The 27385-nt window shown below is 45.2% G+C and overlaps 1 protein-coding gene across 4 annotated transcripts in view; it reads right to left on the reverse strand.

The window, feature by feature from the left end:
- rerea (arginine-glutamic acid dipeptide (RE) repeats a) overlaps window positions 1–27385 on the reverse strand; it is a 126428-nt gene that overhangs the window by 48734 nt on the left and 50309 nt on the right. For all 4 annotated transcript variants that reach the window (XM_008295740.1, XM_008295747.1, XM_008295755.1 and 1 more), the window contains 2 exons: window positions 25225–25735; window positions 17219–17289 (listed from right to left, as the gene is read on the reverse strand). In XM_008295740.1, the coding sequence (XP_008293962.1) occupies window positions 17219–17289; window positions 25225–25591 (438 nt within the window). In that variant the 5' untranslated portion in view covers window positions 25592–25735. The remainder of the gene's footprint in view (window positions 1–17218; window positions 17290–25224; window positions 25736–27385) is intronic.

Consider the following 27385-nt stretch of genomic DNA (forward strand, 5'->3'; position numbering starts at 1 on the left):
GTGAGTGACACAGATACAGAGAAACTAAGAGGCTTGATACACTGATACGCACCGCTAATAGGAATATTTATGATCCTTTTAATGCACACACGCAAAACTGCTTCTGTGTTCAAACGCAAACATACAGACGCCCAGCGGAGAAAGGAGTGGCGATAGGCAGCTGCAGATAGAGGCAAACAGGCAGAAAGTCATAGCGCAAGCATGCAAAAACAGATCTTAACGGCGAGCGTGAAACCGGACAGACAGCCTTGAAGAGCTCATATCGCCACAAGCTCAACCGTTTGTGATTGTATTGTTTTATCTGGCCACTGCTTTTGAAGATATCCATCTCTCTGTCTCCCTTTCTCTCTCTCTCTTTTTTTTCTCCCCCCCCCCTCACTTCTATCTCTGTCTGAAGGTGACCTTGCCTGTCTGTCAGTCTCTAGTGATGACACTGGCCCTATCAGTAATACATCATGTAAGCTGTGTATCAGCCAGATGCCGCACTAGCAGAGCAGTGGGTGGTCTGTCAGGCATGCTTGCTTTGTACAATATGCAAATAATCACATGCAAATTACCTGCCTATGTGTGCGACAATATACCAGCGCGGATGCAAATGCAACACGCTATCAGATGCGCGCCGAAAGAGTTCATGTGAGGAGGGGGGGGTTCGTGAGCCTTTTCACCAAATACAGTTACAGCTCGCACAAAAATCAAAAGGCTACTCACAGGGAACTGCAGTGTGTGAATGCTGGGGAAGAATGTGATTATAACACATGTGCACACGCACGCACGCAGAGGCCAGAAGCTTTGAGCAGCCTCCTGCTGCGCTGCAACAAGAGATGTATTGTAGACAACACAGCTGCAATAACAAGGCTGGCCCAGTGCTAGAAGGAGCTGTACTGCATGACTCTCAGTCTAGACCGGCAAGAACAGCCGCCATATTGTAACATGATTATGGACGGAGTTTCTGCATGTGTCAGAGAGCCCACATTTTAAATTCCATTTGAAATGTGTCTATTCTACCTGAAAATAAACCTGAAGTCACAGCAGCACAACATTTTGCAGCCTTGATTTAATGTAAATCGCATTAAAACAGGAGACTAGCAGATATACATTATGTGCAAATCAAGTCATGGAGCCAAAAGGCAAATTCAAATTGATAGAATAAGATGTGATAACATTACTGAATATTGCATGCATACCACCAGAGATATATTAATTTTAGGTGCATTAAAAAAACAAGAGATGTTCTGCCATTTGTTTATCTTAAACTGTCCAATACATGTATGGTATTGAAGGCAATTTAAGCTAATGAAGCAAAAAAAAATGTAAATTAGGGTAGTAATTTCAATTTAAATACTACCGCTGAAAAACAAAAACAAATTCATTGTGATTTTAATTAGACATAATTGATCAATGCGCTTAGAGTAGAAACGGGTGGCGCACGAGCAACATAAAAGGTGCAGAAATGTATAAATTATTGAATTTAGTAAGGCGGATACAGCGCGCAATCTGTTCTGCATTAACTGTGCAGACATGCTGTAAACACAACATTAACTGTCGAAAGGGAAAAATACACCTCAAGATATTTTGCTTCACTTAGTCTGTCATATATTTTTTTTTTATGTCAATAAAATCCTTGACAGATAAACACAGCAGTAGAGTGACGCTGGGACATTAAAATCAATCTAAGAATTATGTTTCATTTCTGGATTTTTCCTTGTGTTTAATTTTCATTTTCACAAGACACCAAAATGTAGAAGAGAACAGCTGGCAGAATATTGGATCAATGGGTGACAATTTTGCAACAATAACACAAAATATGTCTTGATTTTGTTTAAAAAAAAAACACATTTATTTTAAGCTCAGTGAATTAAAACTGCAGGGACTCTTTGCTGCTGACTTCCTAAACTGTAACACCATAAAATACTCATGGTTAAGTAAACAATTGCTCGCTAATGCAGAGCACCGGGGAAAAACATTGGAGTCATGATGAGCGTAGTGTGTCAAACACGCTGGTTATCGTTCACACGTACGCACGCTCGCAAACAGAGCACCCACAGAGAGAGAGCGCGAGACAAAGAGGTTGAACAACACACCAACATCTCTACTCTCTGCAACCCAGGCACATCAAAGCCTTCTCCGCCCATTTATCTGTGTGTGCCTGTAAATCAAAAGGCATACTTTGAACATGCGCGCACACACACACACACACAGAGGCTCAGGCTGCATTTGCTTTGTGCGGCAGCATCCAGGACTGGATAGGGAAGGTAAAGGATTTTGCTATAGACGAGGGAATTACTCGCCTCGGCTCACTCTGTCAAGGGGGGAGAGGAGAGGAGAGGAGGATGACTGTTTACTCGTAGGAGAGGAAGGAGGGGAGAAAAAAAAGAGACGGAAATAAAAGACAAGAGAGGTCAATGCTGTGTCTGAGATTGCACTTTCTTCTCTGCATGTCACCCCTTCACCTCACTTTCACCCCTCACTTGGCCCTGACGCCATCATTGAAAGGTGGCACACATTTACACACGCATCTCTAAAACTGGCTGAGGTGTTAGAAAAGAAGCCAGGTCAATGTAATTAGTTGTAACAGCATGTTCAGGGCAAGATGCTATACACAGGAACAGAGGATGAATAAATGCGCAAACACATTCAGAAACCCATGGAGAGGAAAACCAAGGAATGCACCCACACACATACGCAGATGATCTGTGCATCCCAGTGTGACCATATGGTTTGGCGGGGACTTCCTACCCACCGCAGAGGAAGTGTCCGTTTACAGCGCACAGTTCAGTTGTCCGCCATCACATCCTGTCTCCCAGCTCTAAACGGCCATGCGAAGCTTGCTCGGCTCAGCCCAGTCACGGCTTTGAAGTTAAATCAAGCGGAAAGGAGACACAGTTCACCATACCATGCAATCAGCATCAGCATGAGATCTGGTAGGGAGCACGCAACCTCAAACGGCAAACATAAAGAGAGAGAGCTTTATGTTCTGTAGCTTATGTGTGAAGCTGGTTCACTTTCAGCTTGTGGGTTTTCTTTTTTTATAGAGTCTCGCCTTTTTCCTCCATTGTGGTGGTGTGATTGACACCCACCTGTCCTTGGGTGGAGGGCGATTAGGTGTTCTTACAGCTGGCTCTTTGTAACAGTGGATGCATGTAATAGATTGCGTGTGGAGATGTGATATGATAGGCTGATGATGGAATGATCCAGCAGACATTGACTAACAGTGTGTGGACTACAAAAGGGCGGGGTTATTGATGACTCTCTTAAACAGCGGGTATCATTGCCATGGCAGCCCATACGTTATCACCGCGCAGCCACGCCCCATCGCCGGTCCAGACCAATGGGCAGGCAGCTGCCAAGCAAACAATCCCCAGCAGTGTTGGAATGGTTGAGGGAGAGAGGAGAATGCTAAATGTGCCACTTCATCTGGTGATTGACACAGAGCCTCTTGTTTACCGGCGCCATGGAGATTTGCATCTTTTTACCGCTGCCCCTCCTTCTCCTCTTCTCTGGCGTTTCTGTTCTTCTCCTCTGTGTCCCCTGCTTCACTCCCACAATCCTCCCTGTTTGTGGCGGCTCTGCATGAAGTGGATATTACCCCACCCTGCTGCTATGATATTGATCAGCCTCCTCCCTCCCTCTCCTCCTTCTCTCTCTCCTCTCTTCATAGCCCACTGCATTGATTCCACCTCTCCCTCTGAGCCCGCCAGCTAGGAGTGATTACACACGCTGCTCACATACAGTGATGCAAACACACGCACACAAACACACACATTAGAGCCTCTGGTTGGGATGTGGGGACGTGTAGCCTTGCTTTACTTTAAAGGCTATAAAGCTCAGCGGCTGCTGCAGCAGCCCAGTGGAAACACTGCTTCTTTTCATGCAATGAAAGCAATGACTGCAAGCTTAGCATGACATATTACCATAATAAATATCCTTGTTATAGCATGTTAGCATAGCACATCAGCCATCTGGCGGAAAGCCGATTGCACTCTGGTGTTTCTTTGTCAGGCTGGTGCTAAAGATGACTGTGGTAGGGCTTGACAGGTGGGCTCCAGACACCTTGTGATTCTGTGCAGAACCACACAGGGCTGATATACACTCCTTTTATGGCTATGTGGTGCTGCACTCACCACCTAAAGACTATCAGCCTGCCTACTAAAATCAGAATAGTTAAATGAAACAGCTAAGGAGTGGGTGTTGGAACTACAACAGCCAAAGTCAGCTGTGTACAGTTGTAGGAGATTTTCAGTGTGTGAATAAAAAAAATCTTTCATGCGTGAATGGAAATCTACACTGGCCGTGTGTATTTCCACACCAAAAGTGGAGCTTACCTAAAGTGTGCTCACAGCAGGAGCCGCTGATGCATCTGTGCACACTTGTACATTAATTACTTAACCAACCCTCTGTCATTTACCAGATAGCATCTCTGCTAACAATAGCTCATGGAGTGCAAAAAGGTTTTGGACTGTGAGTCCCAGCTGATGGGCTAACAAGGGCAGTGTAGGCTGATGCAGCAAGAGCCACCACTTATCTCTATGTAACCTCTCTCTGGCAGCAGCAACAATCCAGCAGAGAGTCTACAGCAACAGGCCAGAGATCCCAGATATTATACACACCCTCACTGCCATTTGGCATTTAAATGGCATTTTAGCATAGCAGCGAACAGTTTGCACCTAATTATGGCCAGTTTGCCGCTGTGTAATGAGTTGAGCAAGCATCTCAAACAGCCATCCACACAAGAACAGGACGGCTAAATCTACTCTCTTAAGGATAACCAATGTGTGTGCCTTCAGGCTTAATGCTGAGGTGGGCTGGATGTGAAGCGTTGAGAATGGAGGTCCGTCACGTGTAAAATGTTAACAGGTAAGCATAGTCAAAACAAAGATAAAGACAAAAGGGGAGAGCAAGGACAGTGTGAGTGTGATCAATACGAGTAATCAATATTCTCCCTCTGTGCCTTTCACTGTTTGAATTAGTACTTGCATTGCACTACAATGTAACCTCTGAGACTGCCTCAAAGTGACTTTATTTCAGTCGTGGGATCTGATAAACGGGGCTTTTCCTGTTTTAAGCAGCATCAAAGGGGAAAATCACCAGCTTCAAAATGATAAGAATTAAGAATAAAAGAGCAGTTTAATTTTTAATCACTTCTGTTAATTGGGGTTTCACTTACTCAAGCATAAAAGAGATTTTTGGTTATCAAAATGGTCACACACACAAAAAACAGGAAAACGCATAAATTTCTGTCAAATACAGTAACACAGACTCATCTCCTTTCCTGTGCATGGACTGATCGTTGTTGTCTTAAATTAATCTAAATGAAACATTCAATTAGCTGCTTCAAAAAAAAAGCTAAAGCACTGACAAATAAATAACATTATGTCTCATTATCACTTAAAGTTGGCCGATCTAGAAACCCTTTTAATGATCCAGCGAGGCATCTTTAGAGATGACGTTTTGGGCCAAAAAGTACTCCAGGAGACAGTCAGCCATCTGTTAACAGCAAGCTTCATAAGTCCCCTACAGGTCCTGTCACAAGTCTACAGCTCGAGGAGTGTAAGCACAAGTCCTACTGCGCTGTGCACGCTGAAGAAATGAGGTGTGTGTTTTGTGGTAAATGTGTGTGCCTTGGCTCTGCAGGGAGGAGAGGACGAGAGGTCACTGTCTATACAAGGAGCACACCTAGACAGACGGGGGTCTCAATCACCTCCATCAACCCTTCACCACCCTCCACTTGCTGATGGAGAGAGCCTCCGCACTCATCCACCAACTCCATTACCCACTCCGACAGGGCCGCACATTAAATCATTCCATTTCACCTGGTGAGGAGGGTGAAGGTAGGAGAAAGAAGTGGGATGAAGACAGTGATTTCTTTTTTTTTCTTTTGACTCTGTCCTCTCTTGCTAGTGTTTGAACCCATTCGGACGCGGCTGCGTGCTGGGCCGCCATCAGATCAGCCCTACGTCCCAAAACGCCCAGAGGCACAAGATTCATCACAAGGACCAGACAGCAGAGGAGAGCAAAAAAAAAGAAGAAGGAAAAGAGGGGGGGAAAAAAAAAATAACGCAGAATGAGGTGAGGAATGTAAGATAGGAAACGTGCAAATGATAGCAGCTAATAAAGAGTTATTCTACCGCAAATGGGGGAGGGTATTATGGTGAACTATAAATGGGGCTGTTAAGGTCAACAGCCCAAGGTTAGCTTGTCGTGATACTGCAGTTAAAATCTATACCGCTGACTGTATTAGTCCTACGCAGAACGCACGGCCGGTCCCATCTGGATTAAAAAAAAAAAGAAGTATTTAAAATGCCCTGATTCAATTAGCTCCGTAAAAAGTAAAAGAAGGAATTAAAGTCAGATAAAGCTTCCAACACAGATTGCCAAGCAGGGCAGGAGCTCGCCTTTTACAGCTGTAAAGGGGTAAAGGAGAAGCCACTGGATAAAAGACATATGGGATTTGACAACTGTACAAAAAAAAAAAGGGAGCGACTTAAGGGAGGTCTGCATTTTTTTTTTAATCATTTCATTAAGATAGTGCTTAAGCTAATTTAACAGTAGGCTTAATAACACAGACTTTCCTCCCTCTGCTCTGTACACAAGTGTTAACTGCCTGCTGGAACAAAGGCGGCTCTGTTCACAAACACAACACTGCCAAACTGTTAAGTACATTCCTATAAAGAGAGGAACAAAGAGCATTTGAGCGTGGCGGGAGGAGAAATGAATACAGCTACTGAGGGGATAGCACAGCTCGGCCCTTTGATGCCAGGAAATGTCTTTACCATCACGGATAGTGTTTATGCTGCTTCGTGGCATACTTTTTAAGATCGAGGCAACAATAAAATAAACTGGTAGTACTGTGAAATCTCAGTAGAGATGATGTTTGGGAAAGATTAAGGCTGAGAGGGAGGAAGAGGGAGTCTGAGGTATGTACTGCCAAACAGCAGACGCGTAGAAGAGACGGTGGAGAATTTTTTTTAGAGGTTTGGAGTGTGTTTTTTTTTTTTTTTGGTGAGTACTTGCGTTACACAATGCAGGAATAATGAAGTGTGCAGTGTTTTCGGTACGCATGCAAGTCGTGCACAAAAGAAAGAACGAAAGAAAGAAAGAAAGAAAGAAAAAAAAAATCACAAACACCTATCCGCAGAATAAATGAAGTGTGTGTGCAAGTGTGGCGAAGCGTCTCCAAGCCTTTGCAGCTGTGGTTCCCTCAGTCCATGTGATCCATTGGCGGTGACAGACAGGCAAACACAATTTAGACTCGCCCATCAAAGCACATGCAACACCAGCCACAGCCACTGCAGGCGGAAATGTGACGCACTGGATGGAAAATACACAATCTTCCTTCTGTGTCTGGGAGAAGGTTAGCATAGATTTGTCATTAAGTAAAATCTAGTAAATAAAAAACCCAACCTTGTAAGTTTGTTGTGTTTTCTTACTACACACAGTCGAAAGCAATCAACACAATTTTTACGTTGGAGAATGCGAAACTGCGCTCAGCTAATCTCTCCGAGGATATTGTTGCATTTTATGGTTTAGAGGATTTTACAAAATCTACTAAAAAATCCTCATTTGACAGCAAAAGCTTGAACTGTGAGCCCTTCAAGTATTTTATTCGTTGGTTATGGAGACGCTCCAGAATCTAAATCCTGATGACATGAGTGGTAGAACTCTCTTTTTTTGGGGGTCTCTTGGTTCAGAAGAGGGTTTTCTTGTTCATATATACTGACTGAGAAACTGCATATGAGAGCTCTTCAACAGGGAGATATTCCCCTTTCATGATCAAAGCGTGAGCATATGTGAGCCAGTTGTGTTGCATTAGATCAACAAGCATTCAGAGATGGAGGATAGATCGGGTTAGCGGCGAGTCAAGCTGTAGCACATGTACAAAATGTCAGAGGGTCTGTATAGGATTGCAGTGCTGCTGCAGGGGAGCCGCTGGAGATGGCAGCCCCGTGGTGATGTTGCTGTTGTTTTAAAGGCCGTGCGAGGCAGCGGGTTCTGAGGTACAAAGTGTAGACATTCCTCAGACCTCACAGCAATCCCTGAAATTTCCTCTTCTCGTGTCTGCTCCTCTATCTGACCAATGCCCTTGCCCTCCTTCCCTCCTTCCTTCCTCCTTTCGCTCTCTCTGCTGGCAAGAGTTAATTTGCACCATGTGTTCTTTAATGGAGAAACGAGGGGGGGGAAAAATAGGGCTCTAGTGGAAGCTTGTGAACCCGATACCACTGTAAATCTCCACTTCCACAGCGTTACACCCTCCACCCTCCTCCTCTCCTGTTCTCTCTCATTCTTTTTTTATTGGCATGTCACACATTGGACAAGCTGGAAATTACACTGAGCTGAGCTGAGAACCAGCGGTGAAGCAGGACAGATACCTACTTAAGCCGAGAGAGAGAACGAGAGGGGAAAAGTGGAGTGTAGAAAAACAAAGAAAAAAAAAAAAAAGAACAGGGGGACAGGAGGGAAAGCGGTAATGTAATGTGGGAGAAGACCAGGAGGTGGAGTAAAATTAGCCGTCCATTTTCAGAGCAGAGGCCAATCCAATTAAAGCTTGACCAGTACACGCAAATGTGTTTAGTGTCTGGTTACTACACTCAGCACTGGGTGGCCGCGAACAGACAAGAGATTCTCCTCTGAATGCAACACTCACTGTAGCTAATAAGATACTGGAAGGGAAAAAAAAAAAAGCGGAAAATGATAAGCGAGCGTAACAAGAATGAAGGGAAACCATCCAGCCCCAGTGGTTGTGAGACACTATGAACATTAGCCAACTTCAAAGGACCCTTTACCCACTAATTGAGCATGCAACCCCCCTATGAAGGAGTCGACTGTTTTCTTTTCAACAGGAAGACCTGGTCAGGCAATTAAAACAGGCCTTGTCATTATTTTCATATACAACAACCAGGTGGGGAGTTCTGTAGGTTTTGAGAGCATTAAATCTACCTGCTTCTCTTGGCGCTTTTGCTACATTTGTTTTCTCCACTTTCTCATCAAAGCCAAGCGCCAAAGAAGGCAGCAGTGTCTGTTTGCTCTTCTGCTTTTAAGATAAAATGTAGTGCTCCACGCCAGAGCGCACTGAATTCACTTCAGATGTTAGTGAAGACATCAGAGTAGATGTTTTCACTTGTGATGTGCCAGAAAAAAAAAAAAAAAAAANCCAAGCGCCAAAGAAGGCAGCAGTGTCTGTTTGCTCTTCTGCTTTTAAGATAAAATGTAGTGCTCCACGCCAGAGCGCACTGAATTCACTTCAGAACCCCGTGAAGACATCAGAGTAGATGTTTTCACTTGTGAGATGAAAAAAAAAAAAAAAAAAAAAGAAGGAGGAAAGTGTCTCAGGCACCGCTGAATATTTCAACAACTCAGCAACAAAGGGTGGAATTAGCACTTGGATTTCTACACGAGGCCCAAATGTCATCCGTCGCTGAAAAATGACACGACACGTTTGCGTGAATCTGTGTTTGAGAGATGTAGCAAGGCTGGTGAAAGTAAACTAATGAAACTCCAAAGAGGGGAAGAGTGGGCAAAAGGCTTCACCGCTGAATAATTTAGCAGCGGAGGGTCAAAGAGGTGGCTATTGATTGAGCTTTTAAAGAGCCTTATGAAAATGCTTCGGCCCTTCAGCCTGACCAACCCCCATTGTCCAGAGGCTGCGCCCACTCCCCATCTGGGAAAGTAATCATCACTCATAAAAACACTCACAAACCCCATTTTGATTTCAGTCTTTCTACTTCCCTCCCCTCCGTTTTCTATCCTAGAGAAAGAGATAATCCTATTGGTTGAACAACTAGTTTCCATAGCAGCATTTAGCTAATGCAAAGGGAGGGCAGTGAGGGTGAGAGAAAAAAGTGTTATCTGTCCAAAAAGATGAAAAGAAGGAGAGAAGAGACGGGGAGTCATGGAGAGGGTTGGGCAGGTTTCGTTTTATACCCACAAGGAGAGCTGAATACAGCTTGCTCCAGTCGCTGGGCCTGAAATGTGCCGTTATCTCAACCTTGCCATTTGTATTGCTTTATTTATTCATCACCGCGCGCATGTGGACAATCAATCTAAACCTGCCTCCCCAAAGAGACAAAGCACTGTAGCTGTCTGAGAGATGCATGCCTGTCTCCATCTGATTTGAGAAATGTACCAAGCTTGCAAACCGATACCCGAGTAGGACTACCACTTGTCAGTCTTGCAGATTGTGTCTGCGTAAAAACATGCTTGCATAGAAACAGCAGCTGCTGCAGTTAGTGACCCCAACACCTCAGCTAAATGACCTAATGTTATTACAAAGAATGGCATTAATGGCTTCACCTCAATGAAATTTCAAGTGTGCAGAGAAAGAGCAGAGAGGGAGAGAATGGGAGGGGAAGGCAGGATTGGTGGGGTGCCCATACCTCATAGAGGAGCATTAATCAAAACAGTCATAATGGGGAAAGTCACCTGATACTGCCAAAGCAGCAGTAAAAAATCCTTTGCTCATGGGGTCTAGTCACAGCCAACTGCAAGGAGAGGAAAGGAAGGGGGCCATTTGTCACATAAAGGTAGGTAATCTGAGCAGAATTCATTTGTCCAAATCGAAAAAAAATTATTCCACTTAATGCGTTATCCTGCTGCAGCTTACAGCAGTTAAGAAGTATAGTGTCAGCAACAATGTCTGCTCTGTTTTCCTTTTGTAGGTAAGTGACAATGAATGGCCATTCAGTGTTTCCTAGCTGTTGTGCTGTGGTTCTATTGCTTTAAGGCTGCTACTCAATGGGGAACATTACAGACAGAATGCTTCAATCAAACAGCTTGCAGCAGGCTTGCCCGGCCGGCCATGTCTATAGACGCCGAGATGCCCTTGTCAAAGCTGCTTCCTCACAGAGAGCACAGAGACAAGCAGACACTTAAGACAGCCCCACGCACGATTGTGAAAGGCTGCACCTCCACATGTTCATGCCAGCGAAACGTACCAGCTCGCTTACAGCAGCTGAGTGGACTGTGGTATGAAAGGAAGAGCTGAGCAGTGCACATACACACAAAAACACACACACACACACACAAAAACACACACATACACACACAAAATTGCCCCTAATGACTGTAGCGCCCCTCTCTCAAGAGATGGCAGCGGCTGCTGCTCTACTCGATAAATATTAACAAGAAGTGCGACTGATGGCGGTGCTCACTGATCCATAATTGCATTTCAAAATGTTCGATGGGGGTGGGGTGGAGGGTGGTCGCGCAGGGAGAAACGGGAAGGAAAAAAAAAAGAGGAAACTCAGCCTTCTAGGCAGGAACAAGAGACAAGCGATGACTGTCTAGTCAACCTCCTACTATCATCTCAATGGCTCAGCACCAAGGAGAGACTCTTTGGTGAGAGAAACACACAGGTTGATCATTACAGTCTGACGGCTTTCATTGACTCACTGCTGCATTCATCACAGCACAACTTCACATAAAGGAGGAAACCTGGGGAGGGATCAGAGGGCTGGCAGGGAACTCCATTACCACATGTACATTAACTGATATATTTGCATGGGTCTGAATATGCGCAGACAGGGTAGCTGCAAGCTAATTAGCTAGTGGATCTCATTGTTAAGCTAATTCTCAGCACTTTGGATTCCATTAGGGCTGTAGTCAGGGTCCACAGAAAACCTAATAACTGTTCATGTTAAGCATGCGTATTTATGCACATATATTTGCATCTTTATGAAACATTTTTAATTACAGGCTTTGAATAGGTGGCATTTTCCAAGGCAGTATGATAAGCACCAGCTAAAACCATCAGGAAACAGAGATATAATTACCATTTGGTGTGTGTGTGTGTGTGCATAGCATTGGTATACACACATTGTTTACATAACAACTGTGCTGTTATATGAGTCCAACACAGGCACGTATGTGGGTGACCACTCATGGACGGCGCATATGTCCAGATTTCACACAACTATAGATGTCAAAATGAATCAATAAATAATAATAAATGCTTCTTTTTTTCCCTCATCACATGCCTATGATTACATCTAAACTAAACAGGATTTTAACTTCACACGACTGAATTTAAAGCACTTCCCTTCTGCAGAACAAGCAGCTAGACGCTTACAGCAGGGGAAATGCATCGAGCATCATTAAAACGGCAAAGTCTTGCTTTTCTGTTGTAGTCCACAAACAACTGTCTCTCACTGTGAAAATGCAGAAAACTATAAATAGTTGTTTTGCTCATTAATTTCCAAGCTATCTGCTAATTAAATGTTGTGACTCTCCAATCATGTATTTCAACCAATTTCAGAAAATGGATGATATCTTTTCACAAACTTGTTCACTAATAAATGCAGTTTAAATGTAAGCGTAGTTGCACATCTGGAATTCAGAAATGCCAAACATCTTCTCTTTTTCTAACATAAATACAGAGCTGACACCAATATTTAAGATAACTAAAAGATGTTTGCTGTATCTGACAGCTGAGGGAGAGTAAACAGAGTATTAAAGTGGGTGACATTACAAAACAAATAGGCTAAAATCACAGTTGCGTTTCTTGGTATCAATTAAAACACATTTTCTCATCATAACTTGCAAACCAACTTGTGCAAATCCTGCTTGTAAGATGTGAGACCAAACATTAAAAAAAAAAGAGCTATAGCTTATAAGTAATTAATTTCCCTTTTCTTTGTTTCAACACATCAACGATTAGACTGATGCAGATCAACTACTGTCCATCACACACGTATAGTACACGATGTATTACTCGACGGTGCCTGTGACCTGAACAAACACTCCATCTCAACGTGTTTTCTCTGTACAAGCCCGTACAACGCTTTACAGATTTGCTTGTGCAGAGTCTCAGTGGACTGGTATAACCTTACATTGCAGCCAAATGAGGGGGACTAAATAAAAAAATTAGAGAATACAGTGCGCATACATGCCGCATACTGGTTATATGACAAAGAAAATCCTTAATCCCTTTAAGCTGATCAGGACTGCAACATATGAGCTGGACTCCTGGCAAGATAATTGCATTGTACGTGGCATCTAATTAAATGTCCATAAGCAGGAAGATCCAGGGGTGGAGATGTGCATGTGTGTGTGTGTGAGTGTAAAGCTAACAGTGGAAAAGAGACTGTGTGTGGGTGTGTGATGGCGTACTGGGCTCCTCAATCCCTTGTTCCCAGAGGGAGAAACGCTGCAATCACTCCATTAGTGAAAGAGGGAGGGAGACAGGGATGCTGGGAGGAAGCAGAGAGAGAGAGAGAAAGAGAGAGAGAGAGAAAAAAAAAAAGGATATGGGGAAGGGAGGGAGGATTGAACACAGCTGACTTGGCCAATAACAGCAAATGAGGTTAGATACAAGCAGAGAGGGAGGTAGGAGGGTCAATGAGCATCGAGGACATGGACACAATGACTTGAACATGGGATGGGAGGAGGGAGGGGAGGTGAGTGACAGCAGATAAAGAGGAGAGGGGATGAGGGGAGGGTAGAGGGTGGGGGGGGAGAATGAAGTGTAGAAACAGACAGATGAGAGAGTGAGAGGGAGAGAAATGGAGACGGAGGAGACAATCGAGGTAAGAAAAGCAGGATGGATCGGCGGAGTCAGGGTCAATGGGCAGATATGGCCGCAGACTGTTCAGCAATGTCAGACGGCTTGTTGTCTTACATTCTCCTCCGTACTGGCAGCAACAGGCAACTCACATCTGTGTGTGTCGTCCTGAGCCAGATACATATGTATCGAACTGCTAAGTGTATTATTAGTAGCACGACCAGAGCATAAACACGACACGCGCATGCGACCGCACAAAGCAGCGGCTGGCAGGCTCACTGCATTACTCTCATCAAATATAGATTGTAAACACATTACAAGGTCACGACACTGGGTGTAAACTGAAACTAGCCCTTGTGGGAAAACACACTGGAGGATTGTTGGCTCTTAATTGACCAAACTAATCACATCAGAGAGAATCAAAGACAGGTTTTTAAAGAATACATAATGGTTTTCTGTACATTTTGTATTCTGCAGTTGTAGACACCTTAACATAGACGGTTTGATTCGTTCTTTGATTCAATTAATTGACATTTTACAATGTTCTGTTCTATGAGATATTTATTTTACTTTCCTGCTTCAATTTTCTATCTTGTCATAAAATTACTTTAAAAAAAAAAAAACTGATAAGGGGTTTCTAATGTTATTATAAATGTCTCCCTTTTTCTAATAATTTAAATGTAGGCATGGCAGAGAATTAATGTCAGCGCCCGCATTTCAGCAATTTGTCACGCTGATTTTGTTTAATACCTCTAACGGTTAAAATGGCCTCCTGCCGGTCATCTTTGTATCCGGGCAGACATTTTAGGAGGAAGGCAGGAGGCTGAAATCTATATGGCTGGATCAATATGTCACAGAGGTTGCAGTGGGCACCACAGCTGCCACTGTTGAGTAAACAAGCTAGGGAAAATGATTGTCCTCCAAGTCTAGAATGACCCCAATAATCCTGCAAAATGGATTTTCTTTTTTTTTGCATATGTTATTGCTGAATGACTGCTCGTGTGTGTGTGTGCACAAAAGCACACACATGCAACAAGACTAAGCTCAGATTCATCCCGACGCAGAGAAGACACACAGCGCGAGAGAGATATAAAAGATACAGAGACAGAGAGGCGGGCTTCAATCCTTGTTCTTCTCCACGCAGGGGGAGATTGATGGCTGCATGCAGGATTTCTACACGCCACTAATTGGATTCACAGGTCATTAGATAAAGTACACAAGTGAGACTGTTACAGCCTAAAGACTGGGGAAGGAGAGAAAGAGGGGAAAAAGGAGAAGGGTGCGACAGGGGCAATATTGATGAGGTTGTTTGGTTCAGGACCAATAAAATTTCCTCCCCCTCTGCTGTGCCTCCGAAGCCCTGTTCCACCACGCAGAGGGGGGTTGATCGATAATTTGTGTGGCAAGAAAAGGTGGGGGGTTGGAGGCTAGAAGCAGGGAGGAAAGAAGGGAGATGGGAAATAAAGAGAATGAGTTGATGTCTAATGCGCGGTTCTCTTACATGAATCTCAAGTTGCCTGTTGTCTCTCCCTCTCAATATATTGTGGCACGAGGAGGAAATGAGATTACACCGACCATTATGTTTCACAGAGAAGCAGAACCAGTGGATGATTTTTTTTTTCCCTCCCAAAGGCACGAGTCGGTGCCCCAGTTTTGAACGCAAGGGGTGACGGGGCAGATTCGAGGATGGCCACATAGATGGTAGTTTATACCGACATGTGCAATTACAATCTAAATCAGCTATCATCCTAAAAGAGGATTTTGTGCTCGACTACTAAATGGAGATTACCAGTTTTCACCGTAGCCAGTGCAGTAGCAGACTTTTTGTGATTTGTCGCGTGGTGACAAAGTGAGCTCATTGAAAAAACGCTGTACTTGTTTGGAGAGCCAGCGGGGCTTGTTGTTTTAACATAGGAGGACAAGGGTACAGTCTGCTCAAACACATACAGGCATGCAGATGGCTGTTCATTAATTACAGATGGATTGGGGGAGGGAGTAACGGAGAGACAGACACACAGAGAGAGAAAGAGAGTAAGGTCAGCTAATGTAGCCTGTATTCTATCTCCCTCCCTGGACAATTACCTCTGTCTGCCCGGGACCTCTTCTGGCGCTCTTAATCAAGGTGCGTGGGTTTGCATGCGTGTTTTGCGCATGCGCGTGAGGCGGGGTTCCTGCCGTCCTCAGCACTCTCTAGCAGCAATCCGATTAAAGCCCTGCTGCTGGCTACAAGGCCTACAGCTCACCTTAAAGCCACTGCTACACACAACAACTGCCCTTCATGTACACTAGTATTCCCACACACAAACAGCAAACAGAGGATGAGCACTTAGCACACAAACGTTCTCCATACACTCACTATTCCACCTTTAAGAAAGCGGCGGTGCATGTTTGTGTGGTCTCTGAGCTGATTTGTAACTTTTGGAAGTCACTACTTTGGCCCTGCGTCCAATGTAATGGCTCACTAAATGTCCTGGTGCTCTGCTTAGACAACCAAACTGTAAAAAGACAAGCAACACTTGGCGGAGCCGTGCCTTCATTTGGCGACAACAACTCATTGATTAAATATTCCAGCAGCCTCTGCCCATTAAACGGCAGTCACATTATCGCAAACCTGGACCAAAACGTGTTCCGCCTTTTGCTCATGGCGGTTGGAAACCATACAAAAGACCAATTAAAAACAATCACATTCAGTTGCATAATCAATTTCAGGCTTCACTGGCAAATTTGCATATGGCGAACTCTGACCTGTAAATTTCCTCAGCCAATAGCAACATTTGTCTGGATGCACTGACCTTTGAGAAACATCCAACATTCAACAAAAACATTACCACTGGTAGTGTAAGAACTTCCTTTTATGAAAGCACAAGCACAGATTAGGCAGTGAATTACTCGAATGAGCTCGTCTGCATGTGGAACATTCCCATTTGCTAAAACTGTGGTTCAGTGTATCATTAGAGTCAATTACAATGTAGCAGACTAACTGCATCTCTTAAACCATAATGCTGCATCCTTTTTCATCTGCATGAACAAAGACAAATCTGTTGTGGGTGAACTCAAATGCAGCTTCTCCTTTAGCAAACATGGAGAATGCAGTGTGAGAAAAATCAATTGTGTGTGTGTGTGTGTGTGTGTGTGTGTGTGTGTGTGTGTGTGTGTGTGCACTGTGATACATTTAAAGTGTCCTGTTGCTGAGAATACAAGCACCACCTCACTAAAGTGACCGAGCCTGATGAATCAGCCATTCTCCGAAGCAAATTAAAAACTAATTTCTTTCTTTATTCAGCAAAAGAGCCAATTTGGCCACATTAGGTTGTGCAAAAAATCAATTGAAAACTGGTGAAGGTCTCCTTCATTAAATCAATTAAGTGCATCTACAAAACATCTATATTTCCATTACAAGCATTATTACACTGCCAGTGCATTGCAAAGGAGCGTAATATTCAAGCCAGACTCTCGGAGGAATTTTTATTTGTCCACACAACAAATTACAGGATATGAAATTATTTCAAAATCCGACTGCTTTTCGCTATGACCTTTATTAAAAAATCTCATTAGACTCTTTTTGCCGCACATGCTTGTGTAGGCTTGACTTCCACTTGAATTTCAGAAACAGTGGTATTTTTCTTCCAGCAAAAGGGACATGAGGTTTCCGGGTGGGTTGGTGCTGAACGTCAGGCTCGTGTGAGGATATGAAAAAGGACAGACAGGAACTGAGAATCTACTTACCAGCTTGAAATCCTGAATGCTACAAATGAAGTAGGGAGTGTTGGGTCGCCGACTCTCAATGTACACACAATCTGCAAGTGAGAAGAAAAAAAAAAGAAGGAGAGGGAGGGGGGTTTAAAGAAGATGTTCACACTTCTCAAAGCTTTCATGTTTTTAAGCAGCCAGACTCAGTAATATATTATTTTGCGTGCTGTTACCTCTGCTGAAAAGACATTTTTCTCCTTGAGTCAAATTCAATTGGAATGCGAGTAATAGGATTAAGGACTTTTGGAGCGCTACAAGGTTGCCTTTCCAAAGCAAACATTACGCCCTAGGGGAATTATGTTATTGTTCCACTCCATTTATACACCAGTGAGCAATACTGGCTTTAACCCCATCCCACCCTAGAGTCATCACTGTAACTTGTTCCTAGAAGATGACAACTACACCTCTGTGCGTTCCGTTAGCTCTGGGTTAGCTTTAGTGGAAAAAATTCCACCCCGTAATTGTTTAAAAATGCTGCTTAATGACATAACCCCTCGCGAGCGTCTAAAGCGGTTTTCTAACACCGTGTGTGAGGAAGGTGGCCCTTGGCCGGCTGTGTAGTTAAATTGAATGTGACTGGTGGTATGGCCAGGTCGTGAACTCTCATCTCCTTAACAAAAACATTCACGCTGCAGAGGACAAAAAACACACAGCCACTTCAGTCGAGAAGAAAAGAGGAAGGAGGCAGGCGGCGGGAGGAGGAGGGGGGAGGAGGAGGAGGACATGGCTAATGGTTACTGCAAAGCCTGGCATGGTGCTTTTCCAGAAACAGCCAGGTGTTGGAATGATTGCAGAAAAAAAAGGCATTTGAATTCACAAAAGTCAAATTAGAAAAACAGTCACCTTTGCCGCTTCGCTATAACAAAAAAAAAAAAAAAACACGAGTGTGATCAAGCTGAGCATAAAATTATTGAGGTTTTAAATACTTCCCTGTAAAACAGAGTTCTCGCTCGCTCAACAAGCCGCTCGCTTAATTGATAGAAAAATAGATGTGACCTTCTATTCAGATGGAACAAGCTATTTGACTGCTCCTACCGTTCTGCTATTATTAACACGCAAGCCATGAAGGGGGGACAATATCTTGCAGCTCGGTAAGAAAAAAAAAAACAAAAAAACAGCATAGCTTAGATTTACACTGACAACAACAAGAAGAACAACAACAAAAAAAAACTGCTGGTGCTCATTTCACCAGAAACACATGCTGAGCTGTTCAGCGCAGGAAGACTGCAGTTTCCATCTCACAAAAGATGTGTGGCTACCTTTTCTTTCCTTTTTTTTTTTTTCAATGACTGACACTGCCATCATCTGTTATTTGTTTGTGTCAACAGAGTTATCGATCTGGCTGTGGTTTATCTTACCGCTTGCAGGAGAAAAAAAAACGAGGGGTGGCAAAGATATTAAATGGCTCTGACACCCTAGATACCATTTGTAGAAGGGGCTGGTGTGTACAAGTGCGCCTCTGACATCATGGGCTTTGTTTTTTTTGAGAGGCTGTGTGTGTGCGTGTAACCCCAGGGTGGGCTTGTTATCTGCTGTGGGGCTGAATGAGCTGTTCTAAAGGGGAGGGAGAGTGGAAGAGGGGTGGGTTATCGCCCTTGCTGGCTCTGAGTGACGCATTATATCTCTCTCACTACTGCCCTCTTCACGCTTTCTCCCCCCCCCTCCCAACCCTCCTCTGCACCCCCTTCCTCCTTCTCCCCTCTCTACACCATCCCTGGAAGTCATTTACAAGATAACATGAATGAAAATATCCATCAGTGCTATTGTGTGATCTGTGAGCAACGCAGTGTGGTGTTGAGAGAAGAAGAAGAAGAAGAAGCGGGTGGAGGAAGAAGACGAGGAGGGAGGGAGCAGGACGGAGGGAGTGGGGGGAGGGCGGAGAACAAAAGAGACTAATCTGAATGAGATGACATGTTTCAGAGGAGTCAAATCGGGGGAATTAGGGTTTAGTGTCCCTTCACCTCGGCGGCACATTCATTTAGAGAGGCCAGATCTCCGTGTCTGCACCCCTGAGCACATCAACAGGCATAAAGAACAGACAGCGAGAGTGAAAAAGATAGGTGGTGGTGGTGGAGGTGGAGGTGGAGGTGGAGGGGGAAAAAAAAGAAAAAAAAGACAGGGATCTAGTTTAATCATTCACAGACAGCAAGCGAGTCTATTCTTCGAACGTCAAAAGCACATTTTGAATTCATCCTGGGCACTAAAAGTCTACTACCTCAAGGGCATTTCTCTGAAAGCGACTTTAACACGAATCTCAATGAATGTGAAAGTTAAATCCAAGTTAACGCTTCAGACTCTGCCATTTGAACGAAAAAGGAGGCAGCGCAGCTCGGGGAGGTTGGGTTGGAGGGGAAGGTGGGGGTTGGCGGTGGTTTGAAACGGGCCACACGGTTCCTCCAGGGTCTGCCTGGCTTGTTAAACATTCCTGCCATTTTGTGCATTTGGAAGTGGGTCTCCTCACTCAAGTGGAGAAGTGGAAAAGGGGAGGGACGAGGGGTTTGACTGTGGTGAGGGTCTATGTAGGGGGATGGGCTTTTTTTTTTTTTTTCTTTTTAAAGGATTGAAGTGTGTGCCGGCTGGATGCATGTAGCCTTCACTGTAGGAGGGAGAACCACGGCTAGGGCCCTTTCTAGATGAGCGCTCTCAGTTCCTCCGGCAGCTCCGAGCTCGGCTTCTTCAGCCGCTGACCTCCTCGCCACCCAGACGGGAGAGCGAGAGCTCGATACTTCGACAGACGGAGATAATCATGAAGCTACTGAGTGCAGTTCCTCAGACCCGAGCGCCGCGCCGAAACACGATCCTGGTGGTCATTGTTTGTCCAATTACAATATCGCTGCTGAGTTCAAGCGACTGAATATTCATTGTTATAACCTCACGACACACACACACACATTCGCTGCAATTTTTTTCTGCTGTGGTTCATTGTTCAGCCAGCCATTCTCTTATGGCTGCCAAGCATGTCTAATCTAAAACACACCTAGACTCAGCAAAAGAGCCGTGTCCTACTCTCTCTCTCTCTGTATCAAGCAAATAAGATGCTGTTTAATTTGCTGCAGCATTCCAGCAGAGGGGAGGTGGAGTTCTTAGATAATATCGCTTTGGCTTTTCTTTTATGCACCAGCAACAATGGAGGAGTCACATTGTGAACACAGTTATGGATGCCAATGTTTTGTAAACAGTGACGGGGGGAAGGAGGGGGCCCATATTTTTTTTTTTAAAGATGCAAGACAGGCTTTTTAAAATCAAAAGCGGCCGTTTGATTAAGCCATGCTTGCAGGTGGTACGTGTTAGCCGTGAGGCAGGATGCACCTGCATTGTTAAAAGTGGTGCTCAAAGTGTCAGCGCGTGCATGCAAAAAAAAAAAAACACAGTAAAGGAGAGTGTGGCTTTAGCAACACAACCCCCCTCTTAGACTCTACTGATCCTAAAATTAAATAGCGCAAGGAATGCAATAATGGAAGCGCAGGGGTGTGAGGGGACTAGAGGGCTCAGGAGAAAGAGGCACACTGGCGTTGCTACTGATTCACAGCAGTTCTGTGAGCGAAACCAGCTGATGACCAGCGCTGCCGCTTCCCACTGGGTCGGTCCCAGTAGGGGGGAGGCGTAACAGGCAGTCGGGTCCTGAAGGTGCACCGACACTCGATTCCAACTTTTCTTCGTCTCCTCACTTCCACCGGGGCCCAACAAGTCTCCCTTCTTCTCACTGGAAAAGCAGTGGGAAATACCTGGCAAGCGATACCATCAGCTCTCTACAATAGGGCAGGCCTACAGCTGACTGAGCTCCTGGGGGAGAACAGAGGCTCTTTGACAACATCCCACCCCCCCCCTCCTGCTCCTCCTCCCTCATCCACCACCCCTCTCCTTTCCCTCTCGGCTAGCCCACGCTTTCTCATTTAGCAGTCGGCAGGTGGTTGGATTTCACTAAAAAGCCCTTTTCCCAGAGTCTCTAGCGTGGGGAGAGATGGGAGAGCAGAGAGGGCCTTTTAAAAATAGATCTGTTCAGTTAGCGACAGGCTACAGATTCACACTGCTATGTTTCAATGTGAACTGACTCTGAGGGCTTGTCCCTTATGCTAGCTCGACTAAAAACTGCAAACTGATCGACAGCTAGCCTTCGGAGCACAGGGGATGTGCTGTGCTCATGCTGGATGCTTTGGCTCGAGAATAACCAACGTTTACTGAACCACATTATAACAGCTTCTCAATAAGATCCCTACTGAATACAGCTAATATTTAGTCAGACGATGGCATTATACTCGAGATTTAAACACCTAGCGTTTTCCTTTTAAAAGCTACAGAGTGGAGTTCAGGTATTTTTTTTAAAAAACTCCGACAGACAGATTCTAATAATATCTAAATGTCTGGTGTACTTGAGTAGCTGCAAAGGGAGCAGTCAGGAAGTCAGCTGTTCTTGTCAGAGAGCCTCAGTGAAATTATATTTACACTTTAACTGCACCGTTAAAAATTTATAACTGAGGCGACTGAGAAATTGAGATTTAATGTGGATCTGTCGCATCTGGTCGATACACAATGCGGTTAATAAATGCCAGCATTAGCAAAAATAATGAGACGCGCTATATACAACGTGAAGGAAATTACAGCTGTCACATATCTGAAGAAAAACGGACGCCCTTGTAAACATTAAGAACATGGCAGGTTTGTGCGGCTGCCAACAGTTGGTCCAAAGTTTGACGAAAGGAGGCGGCCTGGTTATCCAGCACTGTGTGTGTGTTAGACATACTGCTGCTGCACAGCTTGCTGTGTATGCACATGATACATACAGTGACACACACACACACACACACACACACACACACAGACACACAACACTCCCCCCAGGGTTCTGTGGCGGCTGCAGCAAGAAGCGCCAGCTGTCCACATCAACGACTCCCTCAACACTCATACACACAAGGTGTTTTTATCAGTCTAGCCTGTGCTATCTTTTTGTATTATACACTGCGCTCACTACACACAAATCTGTCACTAAAATTAATCAAGCCACATCCTCGTTGAGTTGATGAGGTGGCCATGTTGTGTGACACACGCTGAGGTAGGAATGGCAGAAGCAGTGCTCTCCATTTTAAAGCGAGCGGCCAGCCAGTTAGTCAGTTAGGAAGGAAGGAGACTTGTATGGCAGTCTGCCACCTGCAGCGACAGGCACAGTCCTGCTGCAGTGGAGTGAAGGGATGAGCACTGAGAATAGTACTGTGTGTGTGTGTGTGTGTGTGTGTGTGTGTGTGTGTATTAAACTGAGCTGGTGTGTGTTGGAGTGTGCTTGTCAGAGATAGGAACCGTGTCTATGACTGTTAAAAGTATTCCTTGTATACAGTATGGGTAACTGTGTGCATGCCTATGTGTTACAGTACACTTGTGGGTGTGCGCGAATGCTGGTTATCAGCGTAGTATGTATATGTGTGTGCATGGACAAGTTTTTTTGTGTGTCTCTATGCTTCTAGGGTGTCTCCTATTGATCCCCCATGGCAGTGTGTATAATCTCTAGAGAGAGGATCTATAATCCAGGGTGGGGGGGATGGATGAGTGTACAGAACAGGCTCTGGAGATGTCTGGCCCGGCCTGGGGAGGTGGTGAGAGCTCAGCCACAGGGCACAGATCGATTTGGCATGTCTGCTTGCACTGCACTGGGCTGTTCACCACAGCAGCAGACCATACAAATGGCCCGGGACACAGTCCCCTGGCCACCATCACAGACACACTCCTCCATCCCTTTTAAACAGCAGCAAAGGTAGAGTTAGCTGCAGGCCCACCTACTGGCCAATTGCACTTCCTCGTCCACCCTTCCCCATCCAATCGATGTGCACTAAGCCGCCTGAACCCATCTTCAAGGGATAGAAAGGCTAAGCAGAGAGATTGGAGTGTGGCTGGAGACTGGGAGTGTGGAGATGGTTTCAATACTAGCTTACCTGTTTTTTCTTATGTGATGACACGGGCCTGTATGCTTCTATATCTCTGTGTGACAAAAGCAATCAAAACAGTATTCTGGTTGAAAATTTCTTTCGCTCTCTGCACTGCTCTCCATCGCAGCCGCCCTCTCCCCACGTCTGGGGTGGCGTAAATCCCTCTCTGAGGGTGGTCAGTTTTACATATTGTGTGTCACTAGACGGCTATAAAGGGATTTAACATTTAGTAAAGCATAATCCATTGCAGGATTTGTGCCTGCCTAAGCTGCACACATCAAATCTGATTGCAAGAAGGCTGCTACCAATGACCAAGCAGGAGGAGGAAAACAGACGCGCACACACACACGCACACAGACACACACACACACACAGACACACACACAGCCTATCAGTTGAACAATAACCAGAGGAGACAGCAGGAAGTCAGTTGCTGAGGTGGAAGATCTGCCATGTTATAAATAGGAGCTAAATTACAAATGAGTGTACCGGTGCGGGGGCCACCACTACTGAATCAGGGGCTCATTCCTAATCTAATGCAATCTAACTGCTCCAATCTACACAGTGGGGGCAGGTTTGTAACATTCAGACCCTCTAAACCTGTCAAACCAATTGAAGGAAAAGACAGGAAACATAAATATTCCCCATCAACCAGACTTTGGCTGTGCCGTTCGCTCGGATGTGGAAATATAAATATTCGGTGGGGATAATTCACGGTCGACTTTGTTTATACGCCTTTTGAATGTTTCATTGATGTAACTGAGTGCTTCCGTTTTTGTCCACAAAAAAAACCCCTCTCAACCAAACCCCCTCCCAATCCTTTCTACCCCCACCCCCTGCCCCGCATGGTTGGTTATGAGACACAGCACCGGTGCTCTCTCTATTAAACATGAAATGCCAAGTAAAAAAAAGAGGGCTTCGATGGAGTCACACAGAAATAGAGTGAGCAACAACAAGGCTCGGGTTCAGTGTGTGACTGCTTGCTCGGGGACCTCCACTGATAGCAGTGCAAAGATAATTTAGCCGACCAGATTACACAGCTTGACTGAAAGTGTAGGGTGAAGACGTCTGGCTGTTTCACTGCATCTATCTGAGGATATCTATTTAGTAGCTAAGAAGGTAAAAGGAGGGCATTTGTGCAGATGTGTGCCTGGTTAGGCAGTTGAAGGAGAAGATAACCTAACACACTGGTTGTAATTTTCTATGTCTTCCCATTAAATATCCAAGCAATGTGGGCCGCCCCCCCACTACTTGACCTTTCGCTAGCTCCTAGATAAATGAAAAGCCATGGCGCCGATGATTTAGTTGCGAGGAAGGATAGCGCTGAGCAGCAGGAGAGAGAGTAGACTATACACACATGACTCGCGAGCCTGGCTTCCTTCCGTCAGTGTGTGTTGACATTCCCGCCTCTAATACAACCAATTTATAAACAGTAGGTGAACAGGAGGCCATGTTTACAGCTGCGGAAAAGGTTGGTTCTCTTCTCGTCCTCAGTCATCCGACATAATCAAGACATTGCACCGCGGCTCAAAAAAATCTCTCCAGGAAACTAGAGTAGTTCGTGGCCCCGGAGGAGATAGCATATTTTCAGTGAGTCAGACGGTGTTGGGGCTGGAATCATTATCGCGGCTGTCGTCACTATCACATCATATACTGAAGCACCACTTTGCTTTATTGACTTAGCTCAAGACAAAGCTCAGAGTGGGTCAACTTGGAATTGATTGTATGATGCATCAGCTTCTCGCCTGAGGGACTACTTCTGTTGTGAGAGTTGCTACTTTAGAGAATCTGCAGTCCCTCAGCAGCTTATGACACCCGAGTTGACTGTTTCTTTATGAACGCAGGAATAAATCATTGATCAATTAAAATATTTTCTTAATCCCTTAAACAAGCTTATTGAGTTGGATCATAAATTAATACATGGGATGCCATAAAGGTGGGCTTATGATTGGTAACCTGGCAGGATCTATAAATGGACACCGACTTGTGTTCAGTGCAGTTCGTAGCAAAGCTAATAAGTGCGGCTCACCTGCTCGCACAATTAGATTAGCCATGACCAAGACTTACCTCCGGGTCTGTAAACAACATCGTCCTCTGTAATGAAAGACGTGATTTCTCCGTTCTCTGTGCGCTCGTAGCGCGACTTCTTCTTAGGCATCTTCTTTTTGCCCTTCTTGCCGGCCTCCTCGGCCGTGCCACTGCCTCCGCCAGTGCTGCCATTGTCGTTGTCCTCGTCTTCGCTGTGCTCGCTCTCTGCATAGTTCTTGGCCCCGCCCTCCAGCGTACAGCTGCGTCGGGGCCTGGAGCTCTCACTTTCACGGTCTCCCCGGTCCCCGTCCTGCCGGCGGGACTTCCCGGCCTCTCTTTTGTCCCGGTCCCTGTCTCTGTCCCTGTCCCGCTCTTTCTCCCGTTCCTTCTCTTTGTCGGCCGTCATGATCCGCCACGTGCCTTCCTCAGTCCTCTCACGGCTGGGCCTCCGTGAAAGGTAGACTGTGAGCCTGGGCTTCAGTCTTCTGAATTTACCAGTCAAATCCAGGGAAAATTTGGCCACACCAACAACCCCAGTGTTTCAGAAAAGCTGTGGATGAGAAGAAAAAGGACAATCAACATAAGCTTGCATCAATAACCATCATCTTCACAATACAGAAGCCGCATGTTCTCAGTTAAATAGCTGTTTTGTACTGCAGAAGATCTTTTGTGGGTGAGAAATACAAGATTAGTTCCTGGAGATGAGGCAGCTGTGCTGACTCCTCTCAACATCACAGTAATTGTTGGCATTCTCCTCCACAACTATGTATACTCCAGAGAGCACTGAGCAGCTTTATCCAAGAACAGAATCTTCTAACTTCCTGCTCAAACGTATTTTCATTCTTTCAGAGAGGTGCTAAAACAGAGTTATTAAAGGGTAAAAGAAAAAAGTAGGAAGACTAGTGCAGCCGGTAAGGAGAAGTCGTAACTGAATAAGGTACTGCCGTATTGAAGATGAGGCATGCAGCCAATACAATTACTCAGAGATAATGTACTGAGGGTTTTGTCGCTGTTTTTCTAGTTTGTAAGGCCACAGGAAAGATGTAGCAATGACAGAGTTAAGAGGCTGGCTTCTCTGCAGACCATTTGTGATGACACCAGGCTCAATTCTGCTCATCTGTGAGCTTGTGAGTGTGTGTGTGTGTGTCCGCTGGTTTACTGGACTGCACCCCACCCCAGCCCTCTGCCCTGGCTGACAGTCACCGCTGTGCTAATGTGAAGTGACAGCTCTGGAGGGAAGAATATAGCAATCCACTGGGTAGGGAAAGGGGGGAGAGGAAGGAGGCAGAGTCAGTCATTGCCATGCCTAGTCCACTGCCACTTTTAGCTATCTATGCCCTGCCACCACTTTCTCATGCCATAATGAAATCCTCCATAAACAGTGAAGTGGGCAAAGCTGAAGCATCACGCTGTCTGCACTACACTGCCTCTACACACAGCGCCTACAAAGGAGGCTACTCATTTACTGCCAGTGTCCCCCCCCCCTCCCCTCCTCTGCACCCCCACCGCAACAAATTAACTAGAAATAGTTATTACAGCCCCCAGAGGGATCAGACCAGGCAATCAGCACCCGCGTTACCATGGTTGTGATGGCGGGGTTTGGAAGAGTGAAAAATTAGGCAGGGACAGAGATTGAACCAGGTAAAGCAGCACCAGCATCGAGTGAAAATTATACAGCATATCTTTTACCGAGGGAAGCCGGAGAGAATATGAGGAGGAGAATAGACGGAAGGTGGAAGAAAGGGCTTTTGGCACAAACACACACACACACACACACATACAATGAAGCGCTTTTGACAACGGCACTCCTCAGCAGCGGGTGCTGTCATCTCGTGAGCAGACACCAACTGACAGGGCAGCTGCTCTTGTCGTCGGCTTCAACACAAACACCGGGCCTGATTAAACTGCAGCCTCGTCACAGCCCCATTAATCACCTAATGATGAGTTACCACGGCGACCACTGGGCTGCCGGCATATACACACAAGAACACATTAGTGCACACAGAAGACGCGAGGGCTCAGGAGAGTACTAACGGGTATGCGCTACAAGGACACACACGCGCACGACTGATATATATACCAAGGTGGTGTGCCAAAATACATACGGAGCCCCCTGCCTATGTAGATATCCAGCAACATGTTTTAGAGGTGTGAGGTACATGAAAACCTTCATGAAGGTACCATTTGATAGTACAACTCT

Source organism: Stegastes partitus, unplaced genomic scaffold (genome assembly GCF_000690725.1).
Source record: "Stegastes partitus isolate 25-593 unplaced genomic scaffold, Stegastes_partitus-1.0.2 Scaffold24, whole genome shotgun sequence".
Lineage (NCBI taxonomy): Eukaryota > Metazoa > Chordata > Actinopteri > Pomacentridae > Stegastes > Stegastes partitus.